Source organism: Sorex fumeus, unplaced genomic scaffold, assembly GCF_029834395.1.
Source record: "Sorex fumeus unplaced genomic scaffold, SorFum_2.1 ptg000047l, whole genome shotgun sequence".
In the NCBI taxonomy this organism is placed as follows: Eukaryota; Metazoa; Chordata; class Mammalia; order Eulipotyphla; family Soricidae; genus Sorex; species Sorex fumeus.
Genome location: NW_026606104.1, coordinates 6085769 through 6097265, shown reverse-complemented (window position 1 = coordinate 6097265; position 11497 = coordinate 6085769). Strand labels below are relative to the sequence as shown.

The window sequence follows — 11497 nt, the reverse complement described above, 5'->3', positions numbered from 1 at the left end:
CTGCCCCTTGTTTTAACCCTTCTGCGGTAGGCACCCGCTTTGTACCATTCTGAGCCCATCCAGGGGACTGTGACCTCGGCACCTCTCTCTTACCGTGTCTGTGCCATGGGAGTGCCCCCCAAGGGCTCATTCTGCAGTCTCCTCCCCGCTGCGGCCCCACCCCCATTGGGACCCTACAGGAGTCCCCCTTCTCTGCCCAGTTCAGTAACTGAGCAAGTGTTTCCCACGTCGCTCTAAGCAGGGTCTGGGGAGCAGCAAGTGAGCCCACTCCGAGGGGGAGACAAGCGGGAGAGCGCAGGGCTGACCAGGTCGCCCTTCAGTGTCTGGGCACCCTCCCCACTGGGTTCCAGGCACCATCCCGCTCCTGGCACTCTGGGCCTGCCACCTGCTCCTCCTCCCACTCAGGGTTTAGAAGGCACCATGATTAATTACTTTGGCTCTTGTCTTCCCTCGGGAACATGCCAATCCCAGCAAGCCCCAGAAGAGAGCTTCTTCATCTGCATCCCCCAGCAGGCACCAGATAGAGGACCCCCTGCTTCCCATCCCCCTGAATCCCCACTCTGCCCCAGCCATCAGGACGGTCCCCAGAGGAGGCCACACCTGCCCTGGTGAGGGGCACTTTCTGCCTTGGATGCCTCCAGCCTGCCTCAGTTTTCCTTTTCTCCCTCCAATCCTTTCCTCTTCTTTCTTTCTTTCTTTCTTTCCTTCTTGCCTCTTTCTTTTTTGTTCTGTTTTGTTTTTTTTCCAGGGGCAGTGCTCAGGGCAGTGCTCAGGGCCTCCTCCTGGTTCTGTGGTCAGGTAATCACTCCTGACTATGCTCAGGGGACTTTATGTGGTGCTGCAGATCAAATCCAGGTCAACAGCGTGCACGGAAGCACCTTCCCCCCTGTACTATTTCTCCAGAGCCCTTCTTGCCTCTCTCATATCCCTCTCCCATGCCTTCTCATCCCGTCTTCAGTGATCCTTCCCCGCTGAGGCCCACCGAGGCCCACCGAGGCCCAGACCAACTTCCTACAAGGACCATGCACTGCGGGTGCTGGGCAGAGGGTGTCCCCGCCATGGCCACAAGCAGCTCCTGGGTCTCAGGTGAGTGTCCTCCAGGCCCAGCCACCTGTCCAGGGCCTGCCGAACCGGGCATGCTCTCACTCCCCTCTGCCTCCAGGCCTGGCCTTCCCGGACTGGGCCTACAAGGCAGAGTCGTCCCCGGGCTCCCGGCAGATCCAGCTGTGGCACTTCATCCTGGAGCTGCTGCAGAAGGAAGAGTTCCGCCATGTCATCGCCTGGCAGCAGGGAGAGTACGGGGAGTTTGTCATCAAGGACCCAGACGAGGTGGCGCGCCTTTGGGGCCGCAGGAAGTGCAAACCACAGATGAATTATGACAAGCTGAGCCGGGCCCTCAGGTGAGGCGGACCCCCAGGGTGGCCAGGAGAGGGCAGAGGGCAGAGGGAAAGCGTGATGGTTCCTGGTACTCCCACCTCACCAGGCTTGGGGAACACTCCTTTTTTTTTTTTTTACTTCTTTGGGTCACACCTGGTGATGTACAGGGGTTACTCCTGGCTTTGCACTCAGGAATTACTCCTGGCATTGCTCAGGGAATCATATGCGATACTGGGAATCAAACCCGGGTCGGCCGCATGCAAAGCAAACACCCTACCTGTTGTGCTATCACTCCAGCCCCAGGAAATGCTCTTGAGGGTGGTAAGATGCCCCGTGGCTCCTCCAGAACAACTCAGGGCTTGCTGGCTATGAGGTTACAGGGGTGCCCTCCCCACTCCATTCTCTCCCACCTGGGCTGATGACTCTGTTCCCTATCTCCATCTCGGGGCTCTCTAGATACTACTACAACAAGCGAATCCTGCACAAGACCAAAGGCAAAAGGTTCACGTACAAGTTCAACTTCAGCAAGCTCATTGTGGTCAACTACCCACTGTGGGAGGTGCGGGCGCCCCCCGCTCCCCACTTGCTCCTGGCAGCGCCAGCCCTGTTCCGGCCAGCCCTGGTGCCTGTGGGCACGCAGAGTGAGGTAGGCCCCAAGGCAGCCCCGGTCCCTCTGTGCAGCTCCCCGGGGGCTGGAGACTGGGTGGACGGATGCTCTCAGCACCACACATCCCCACTGTCCGCTGAGTCCTCCTGGGCCGTGCAGCTGCGGGGGAGTCCTCGGGGAGGAGGGGGCCCAGCGGAGGGCAGAACTCCTCTCAGCAGGATGTTGTGTTGCTCTGACAAGGGAGTTGCTGGGGGCATACGGGCTGGGGGGCTGCTCCCCACACCTGCTTCTGCTCACTCCCCAGCTCCTGCACAGCGTACTGCTTGCCCAGCTGTCTGCACCGCGCACCCCCCAAGATCCACCGGTGGCCTCTGGGGAGAGGAAGGGGGGCAGCGGCAGTGTCCACCGTGAGTGCTTGGGTTAGGGGTGGGCCTGGGGCATCCCTGGCAAGGGGGGAGCACTGCGGATGGAGCCAAGGGTGAGGATCCAGAGGTGGGGACAGTGCAGGTCCACCCTCGGTACGACACAGGTCTTTACCAAGTGCAACAAGGGTGGGGGTCAAAGGTGAAGAGGCCCTCAGGAGGCTGCAGGGAGCAGAAGGGAGATGGTCATGGCAGAGGGAGGCCAGGTAAGTCCCAGGGGCTGCAGCAGTGTGGGAGAGCTTTGGGTGAGGGAGGAGACTGCAGGGCAGATTGGGGGTGAAGAGGGTGGGAAAAGTGGGCAGGGGAAGGAAGGTATTGGTAAAACCTGGGACCCAACGTCATCTGGCCAGCTGGGAGCTTGCCTTGGCCAGAGCACAGGCTGTGATGGGACAGGGGGTCGTGAGAGGTGAAAGCATAGGGCACACAGGTTTGCAGACAGAAACCACGGTCAGGTGTGGGTGGCGGCTCAATCCGGGGGAGAAGGAGGCCCTGGGGAAGAGGCATGTTCCAGTGTTTATTTATTTATTATTATTATAATGTGGTTTTTAGGCCATACCTGCCTGTGCTCAGGGATCACTTGTGGCAGTGCTCAGGGGACCCTGTGTAGTATCGGAATCGAAACTGACTTGTCTGCAAGCAAGGCAAGAGCCTTCCCCATTGTACTATCACTCCAGACCCATTTTCCCAAGATGACTAGGTTTGCAGCGGGAGTCAGGGCTGCAGAAGGGGAAAGGACTGGCATTGCAAGATTTTCGGAATTGAGCGTGGGTTAGAGAAGGTGAGGATAGCATCAAGGTCCGGCCAAGGGACAAAGAAGATTCAGTGACACAGAATAGTTCACTCACGGGGCTGGAGCAATAGCACAGCGGATAGGGCGTTTGCCTTGCATGCGGCCAACCCGGGTTCGATTCCCAGCATCCCATATGGTCTCCCAGCACCGCCAGGGGTAATTCCTGAGTGCAGAGCCAGGAGTAACCCCTAATCATCGCTGGGTGTGACTCAAAAAGAAAAAAAAATAGTTCACTCACACACTCATTCACGTGCTCACACATTTCTCCTTTCAAGATATGTCATTCCAGGTCCAAGAGACAATGCAGCAGTCTCCCATGCCCGCCATGAGAGAGGCCCTAAGCACAGAACTGGGGGTGAGCCCTGAACACTGCCAGGTGTGACCCCCCAAATGCCACCCAACACCCCCTACCCCAAGAAAAGACGTTTTATCTCTCCTGTTCCACATACCAGCTTCTGTCCCAGGCTGGGGCCACTCCCCCCACCCCAGCAGGACTGCTTTGTGGCTCTTGCAGGCAGGAAGTGGTAGCAGACAGTCCCCCACCCCACACCCCACTCCCCATGCACACACCAACAAATCAGTAAGCAGCTCTAGAGCTGCCTCAGAGAAATACTTGACAAAGGACATTCGAGCTGAGATCCATAGTGTGTCTGTGCTCAGAGCAGGGAGGAGAGCAAGGTGAGCAGAGAGAAGATGCCAAGGGCCTGGTGCAGGCGAGGGATGAGATTGCCCAGGAAGTGGGTACTGAAGTAGAGCAAGACCAGTGACAGGGTGAGCTCTGGAAATGAGCAGGTCAGACAAGAAAAGTCCAGACTGCTCCTCTAGCAATCCCAGACTCTCTGGGTTTTTTCTTTCCCTCTTTATGACTTTTTTTTTCCTTTTTGGGTCAACCCGGCGATGCACCTGGCTCATACACTCAGAAATTACTCCTGGAGTTGCTTAGGGGACAATATGGGATGTTGGGAATCGAACCTCGGTCAGTCGCATGCAAGGCAAATGCCCTACCCACTGTGCTATCACTCGAGCCCTTCTTTAAGACTTTTGTTGGTTTGTTTTACCCTTTTGTCCGCATTATAGGGGTAACATCCTAGGAGAGGTGTTGCCCCTCTAACAGGTGTGGGGAAAGAACTCAGGGTCATCCCACATGCAGGGTTTGGTTTTAGGGTCACGCCTGGTGGTGCGCAGGGATCACTCCTAATGGGTTTGAGGAACCCTCTGCAATGCCAGGGATTGAACCCTCAGTAGCACGGGGATTGACCCCGGGTTGGCCTGTGTGCTCTCTCTCCCTCTCTGGTCCTCCCCTCAGCTTTCATGCAGGGATCCAAGACCTCAGCCACCACTCCAGGCAATTCCCATGGAGCCAGAACCCTGCAGCTTAGCCACACCTCGTGCTGCAGGAGACCCCAAGGTCCCACCTCCCTGACAGTCCCCGGTCCCAGCCTGGCCCCAGGCGGGTGTGCAGCTGAGGCAGGGAGCGTGGGGCGGCCAGGGCCTGCTGGGACTCGCCAGGCCACCGGCCTGGCAGCCTGGAGCCAAACAGCACCTGAAGAGCCCGCTGTTCTTCTACCCCCACCCACCCGGGCCCGACTCTGGGAATGCCTGGGGCACAGAGTCACAGTCTTTGGGAAACTCCAAAGGAATTGTCCCTGGCAATCGCCAGGCTTGGAGTGGGCTCTGCAGCACCTCCCTGTCCTCAGCGCACGCGCACAGGTCCCAGGGGCTGATGCCAAGTAGGTCACGGGCCCCAGAGGGTCAGCTGCAAGCCCCCCCTCCCCCCAGCACACAAGGGGCCACAGGAGGCTGAGCTGGCCACAGCTCCACCCGTGCACAAGGCCTTGGGTGTCAAGAGAGGAAGCTGCTTCCCGGCAGTGGGAGCCAGAAACGGGAAGTTGCAAGCAACGCGGCTTCCTTGGAAGAGGCAGGAGCACTGCCTGCCTAGAGCCAGCTCAACCTCCCACTCTGTAAGGACCACAAGGGCGCCTGCTGGCAGGCTCTCCCCGCACCCCCAACCCCCAGCCCCATCCTTATCTCTAGCAGAAGGCTCTTCCTTTTTTTTCTTTTTTTCCTTTTTGGGTCACACCCAGCGATGCACAGGGGTTACTCTTGGCTCTGCACTCAGGAATTTCCCCTGGCAGTGCTCAGGGAACCATATGGGATGCTGGGAATCGAACCCGGGTCGGCCACGTGCAAGGCAAACACCCTACCTGCTGTGCTATTGCTCCAGCCTCAGAAGTCTCTTTTATCCACTTAGGTAGCACAGTTTACAAACATGTTGATGTTGGTTTGGTTTTGGTTTTCTGGAGCCACATCTGGCAGTGCTCAGGGCTTACTCCTGGCTCTGCACTCAGGGAAGGCCCCTGGCAGTGCTCAGGGAACTCAGGTTTGCCACATGCAAGCCTAGCCCTTTAAAGCTGCCCTCTAACTCAGACCCCTGATATTTGTTTTTGTCTTCTTCTTTATTCGTGTCTTGTTTTGTTTAGCAGTACTCAGGGCAGACCCCCTGGCTCTGTGCTCAGGGATCACTTCTGGCAGTGCTTGGGGAACCATATGGGATGCTGGGGATTGAACCCTGGTGGACCACAGGCAAGGCAAGCGCTCTACCCGTTGTACTGTCCAGCCGCTGGTATTTGTTTTTGATATACAATGGGCTGGAGTAAGAGTTTAGTAGATTGAATTCATGCTTTGCATGTAGGAGGCCCAGGTTTGATCCCCAGACCTCATGGCTACCTGAGTACCAGCAGAATGGATCCTGAGTACCACTAGATGCAGCCCCAAAAGAAACAACAACAATAATTTACTGCACCTCCAAAGGATCACCTCCACCGTCCTTAAGTCACTTCTAGTTCACTCCATCCCTACTTACCTGTCTCCACCCTCACCCCCACTGTTCAACCTCATTCTGTTGTCAGAGTTGAGGGTTTGTTTTCATTGGCTGTTGGCCATTGCCTCACTTTGTTTCTTTATTTACCACAAATGAGTGAGATCATCCAGCATTTGTCTTCTCTCTCGACTTGCCTTACTTAACAAGATGCCCTCAAGTTCCATACAAAAGATGGGATTTTATCTTTTCTTACAGTACACCATTGTGTGTGTGTGCGCGCGTGCATGTGTGTGTGTGTGTGTGTGTGTGTGTGTGTTTACATCAGTCATGTTTATCCACTCATCTATATCTATCCTGGGTCCTTTCCATTCCTTGGTTTACTGTAAATAGTGCTGCAATGAACATAGGTACATATAAATTTTGTGTTACTGTTTTTGTGTTCTTGGGATCAATGCCAAAGAATAGAATCACTGGGTCATATAGTAATTAAATTTTTTTTATTTGTGGAGAAGTTTCTCTACTTCAGTGCCTTTCCATGGAGACTGAACCAGCCAACATTCCTGGCAGCAGTGAATGAGGGTTTCTTTCTCACCAAATTTCCACCAACACTGGTGGTTTGCAGTCTTTTTGAAATAAGTCATTTTCACTGGCGTAAAATGATATCTCATTGTCATTTGGATTTTCATGTCCCTGATAATCAGTGGTGAGATTTTTTTTCATACACCTTTTGGCCATCTGTAAGTCTCTAAGGAAGTGTCTGTTAAGCTCCTCTTCCTACTCTGGATGGAGTTGATGGTTTTGCTGTTAAATTCTGTGAGTGCTTTACATAGATTGAATATTAACTGTTTGTCTGATCCCTGGTGAGAAAATATTCTCTCCCATTCTGTAGGGTGTCTTTTCCCTTGGGCGATCATTCCTGTCATCATGCAGAAACTTTTCAGTTTCAGTTGTGTTTGTTTTTGCTTCAGTTTTCTTTGTCATGGAGTGGAACCATTAACCTCTGAGGTCATTATCATGGAGAGTTCAGTCTGTTTTCTTCAATGAACTTTTTGAGTTCAAGTCCAATATAGAGATCTTTCATCCATTTGGGGATTTTTTAATGTCTTTTGTTTGTTTGTTTGTTTGTTTGTTTTCCTTTTTGGGTCACACCCAGAGATGCACAGGGGTTACTCCTGGCTCTACACTCAGGAATGACTCCTGGCAGTGCTCAGGGGACCATATGGGATGCTGGGAATCAAACCCGAGTTTACCATGTGCAAGGCAAACGTCCTACCCGCTGTGCTGTCACTCCAGCCCCCTTTTTTTTTCTTTTTTTTTTGAGGGGAGACACATCCTGCTATGCTCAGGGATCACTCCTGGTAGGGCTGGGGGGACCCTATGTGGTGCTAGGTACCAAGCCCCAGGAACCTACATGCAAGGCAGCCTTACCCTTGTACAAAAGGTTGTTTGTTTGTTGTTGTTTTAAATTATAGTCCAGTGTGATCTTGCTACTTAATCCTTTGGTAAATGATAGGATCTTGATAAGTGAAAATGGGTAAAGTTAGGCCATTTTGGGGTGGGGGATTCACCCCCCGCACACACACACACACACACACACACACACACACACACACACACCCGGAATTGCCATGTCAAACATTCAAACCAAGGCTTTGGCTGTTGCAGAGACACCAGGAGAATGCCTTCCCTCCTGTGCTATCTGCAGTACCCATCCAGCCCTGAGCCTTTTGGGAACATTAAGCTGCATGAAGTTCTGTATAGTCATTCCCAGTTCCCAGACTGGGACCTTTTACTGTAGGTTCCTGGCCTCACCTGTAAGGGGTGAGGGGAAGACAGGAAGGAATGGAAAGAGGAAGAGAGTTGTGGGCTAGAGCCAGCGGAGAAGGGGGAGGTCTGGGCTCACAGCTCTGCAGTCCTGCTTACCCGGATGTCACCTGATCCTATTGAGGGGAGGGGATTCCGTGGAGGAAGATCTGGAGGTCCGAGAAGACCAAGGATAAGCCCACAGCCACACACCCTGTTCCTTGCACAGCTGGAACATTAGGCTGGAAAGTGACCGCAGGGAGTACGAGAGGAAAGAATGGATTCATTGAATTATAGCAAAGAATATCTTCATTCATCGGGTTAACCTCTTTTTATTGAGCACTTAATACATACCAGCCTGGGATGGACTCGGGGAGAATAAAAGAGATGTAAGGACTCGCCCTACAGAGTTGGGGGCAAGACATCAATAATCCCACACAAAATTATTTTGAGGGGAGGCCTATACACCTTGAGTCAGGTGCTCAGGGCTTACTCCTGGCTCTGTTCTCAGGAATCATTCCTGCTCGGGGCACTATATGGGGTGGGTATTGAGCCCGAGTCAGCCACATGCCAGGTAAACACTCTACCTGCTGTGCTATATAGCTCTGTCCCAACAAGGTTCTTTTAAAAAGTTTTATTAAGGTTCTGTGATTTAACAATATTATTAATGATGGTTTCCCATGTACATAATCCCTCACCACACCCATCACCACTGTACCCACCTTCCTCCCTCCCTCAAGGATCCCAGTGTCCCTCCCTTGCAGCCCCCCTTCAAACTAGTTATGTGGATCCATCCTCCCATCATGTTCCCTTCGGCCCTTTGTGTGACTTTAAGTCCCACATATGAGAAAGATCACTCTGGATCTGTCCCTTTCCTTCTGACTGACTTTACTCAGCATGACACCCTCTAGTTCCATTTATGTCATGATAAATTGCCTCATTCTGTCCTTTCTTACAGCTGCATAATATTCCACTGTCTGTATACACAACTTTTATTTGGTGGGGGCCACCCCCGGTAATGCTCAGGGTTTATTCCTGGCACTACACTCAGGAATCACTCCTGGTGGTACTCAGGGGACCATACGGGATGCCGGGGATCAAACCCAGGTTGGCTGTGTGCAAGGCAAGTGCCAAAACTACTGAATTCTCTCTGGCCTAATATACCACAACTTCTTCATTCACTCATTCGTGGTTGGGCATTTGAGTTGTTTCCATACCTTCACTATTGTATGAAGCGTTAAGATGATCCTAGATGAAGAGCACCAGATTCTAGCTGAGCACAGGGCCCTGGGGACGTGGCAGCAGGAGTGAGGGGGGCACCCAGGGCTCTCACCAGGGCTGGCAGTCCTGCAAGGCTTCCCTGAGGAGGTGACATTTATTATAAGACTTGAAGGAGAGAAGGTTGAAGGTATAGGCAGAAGCAATGGGAAATGGCAAAGGGGAAAGACCTCCCAAGGAAAGGCTCTGTGAACCACCCCCCGCCCCAACTCTCTCTCTCTCTCTCTCCCCCTAGGATTTGGCACTGCCCCAGGACCCTGCCGGCTCAGCCCCTGCTGCCATTTGGAGCACCACCAAAATGAGTTGCCCAATTTTGCCTCTCTCACACCTCCCCTCCCAGCCCCACTTCCCTCTCATTGGACCTGCCTCCCTAGGCCTTTTCTGCCCCCTTTCCCCCCAGACCAGCAGCCACCGGGGATCTCCAAGCTGGACCCCATGCTCCCTGAACCCAGGTGTGCCGCAGGAGCCTGGCACGTTCAGGGGCTTCCCCTGAGGGTCGGGCTGGGGCAGGGGGCTGGGGAGAGGATCCAGCCCTTGTCCCTCAGGCCCGAGGGGCTGCAGGTCAAGCCTGACCCCATGGTGGGGACAAAGGGGCACTTGGAGCCCAGAGCCAGCATCTCTGAAGCCCACAGGTCCACGAGGAGAGAGGAGAGCCCTGGGCCACCCAGTCTGGAGAGCTTGAAAGCAGCATGGCCCCTGGACCCTCCCTAGGTGGGAAGGAGGACGTGACTGTGGCCCTGCAGGCCTTCTCTCCTCTCTTCCCCCTGACTTTGCACCTTTCCCAGGCTGGAAGGTGGAAAGTGCAGGATGGAAAGAGATGGAGCTGGACCCATGGGCCGGAGGGTTGGCAGGGAAGGCCCAACAACAGGTGGTGAACTCTGAGCCCCCTCGCTGCTCTCCAAACTGCTGATTCATTGAGGAAGAACCAACAAAACACGGTCCTCCCGTTGTTCATCAATTTGCTCGAGCAGGCCCAGTAACGGCTCCATTTTTTGAGACTTGTTACTGTGTTTGGCATATCGAACATGTCACGGAGAGCTTGCCAGGCTTTGCCGTGTGGGCGAGATACTCTCGGTAGCTTGCCGGGCTCTCCGAGAGAGGCGGAGGAATTGAACCCGACTTGGCCGGGCTGGCTGCATGCAAGGCAAACACCCACCACTGTACTATTGCTCCAGCCCCATTGAGGAAGACTTTTTTTTTTCTTTTAATTTCTGGCTTCACCCAGCCATGCTGGGGTACTCCCAGTACAGTGGTCAGGGGTGTCACTCCTGATGGTACTTGAGGACCATGAGGTACCAGGGATTCAACCCGGGCTTCCTGTATGCCGAGGACATACCCAGACCATTGAGTGAGCTCAGTCCTGAGGAGACCTTCCTCCCCCCTTGTGTGTGTGGGAGAGGGTTGCAGAAGAGTACCCAGCCTGACCTCCAGAGGGGAGGGGCCACAGGCCAGGCCAGTTTCCTAAGGCTCAGGCAATTATTTTCTCCAGCTGGGGGGCCAACCCAGTATACCAACGGAGGCCTCCCTCTCTCCTGGCCTTCCACGCACTGTTTCTCTGAGGTTATTCTTCCATTTCCTTCCCCAGGATCCTGGCCTGGGCTGCAGGGATGGGCCTCTGCTCTTTAACTGCCCACCACAGACCCTAAATAAAGGCCATGGCTGGCCACCTGCAGAGCCATTCTGCAACCCTCCCGTCCCCATCAACCTCACATCATGGTGCCTGCTGGGAAGGAGCACTTGAGGGGAGAGCCCAAGGCTCCTGTGGAAATCTAGACCCGCAGCCTCCTCCCTGCTGCCCTGACCGCCTGAAGAGACAGACCGGCTAGTCTCAGGAGAGCAGGTCAGGGCCTCTGTGGAATCCGGAGACGCAAGGCCTGAGGCGGGGCTTCTCATGGCAACTCTTCCACTCCTCCCCTCTCCTCGGAACGACAGCAGGGTGGCCTGGGTGTGGGAGGACATGGGAGAGAAAGAGGTTCTTTGCCCAAGAGAGCAAACGCCAATGGAAAAAAATGTTCCAGAAACCAAGGTGGTGGAGCCAATTGCTAGCTCTCCCCGAGGCGCCGGTCACAGACATCAGGTCTGTCTCTACTTCCTTGCCAGGCCAGGCAACACAGAGTGGCCCTTGTCCCTGCTTTGTCCCTGCGCCTCTGCCCCGAGGAACAGGTGTGGCCCAGTGCTCCTTGCTTTCTGCCATCTCTCACTCACTCACACTTGTGGCCGGGGAGCAACTGTCACCTGTGGAATGAGGAAGTTCAGACCCAGAAGAGAGATGGTGTGTGTGTGTGTGTGTGTGTGTGTGTGTGTGTGTGTGTGTGTGTTCTGCCACTCACATCCCTAATGAGCAGGGAACCCCATTCCCATCCCTGGCTCCTCTGGGGCCAGGGTGTCTGCTTGTTTAA

At 54.4% G+C, this 11497-nt stretch overlaps 1 protein-coding gene across 1 annotated transcript; it reads left to right on the top strand.

The window, feature by feature from the left end:
* Nucleotides 1-1022: 1022 nt before the first annotated feature.
* LOC130032081 (ETS translocation variant 3-like protein) lies at nucleotides 1023-9809 on the top strand. The gene is made up of 5 exons (XM_056123681.1): nucleotides 1023-1086; nucleotides 1163-1400; nucleotides 1834-2023; nucleotides 2289-2391; nucleotides 9334-9809. Exons 1-5 carry the CDS (start codon nucleotides 1023-1025, stop codon nucleotides 9807-9809), a joined length of 1071 nt encoding a protein of 356 aa, XP_055979656.1.
* The last annotated feature ends 1688 nt before the right edge of the window (nucleotides 9810-11497 follow it).

Coding starts and splice junctions, on each gene's coding strand:
- LOC130032081 (XM_056123681.1), top strand. CDS start 1,023: ATGCACTGCGGGTGCTGGGCAGAGGGTGTCCCCGCCATGGCCACAAGC. Junction 1,401..1,833: donor AAGCTGAGCCGGGCCCTCAG/GTGAGGCGGACC, acceptor GGGGCTCTCTAG/ATACTACTACAACAAGCGAA. Junction 2,024..2,288: donor CTGTGGGCACGCAGAGTGAG/GTAGGCCCCAAG, acceptor CTCACTCCCCAG/CTCCTGCACAGCGTACTGCT.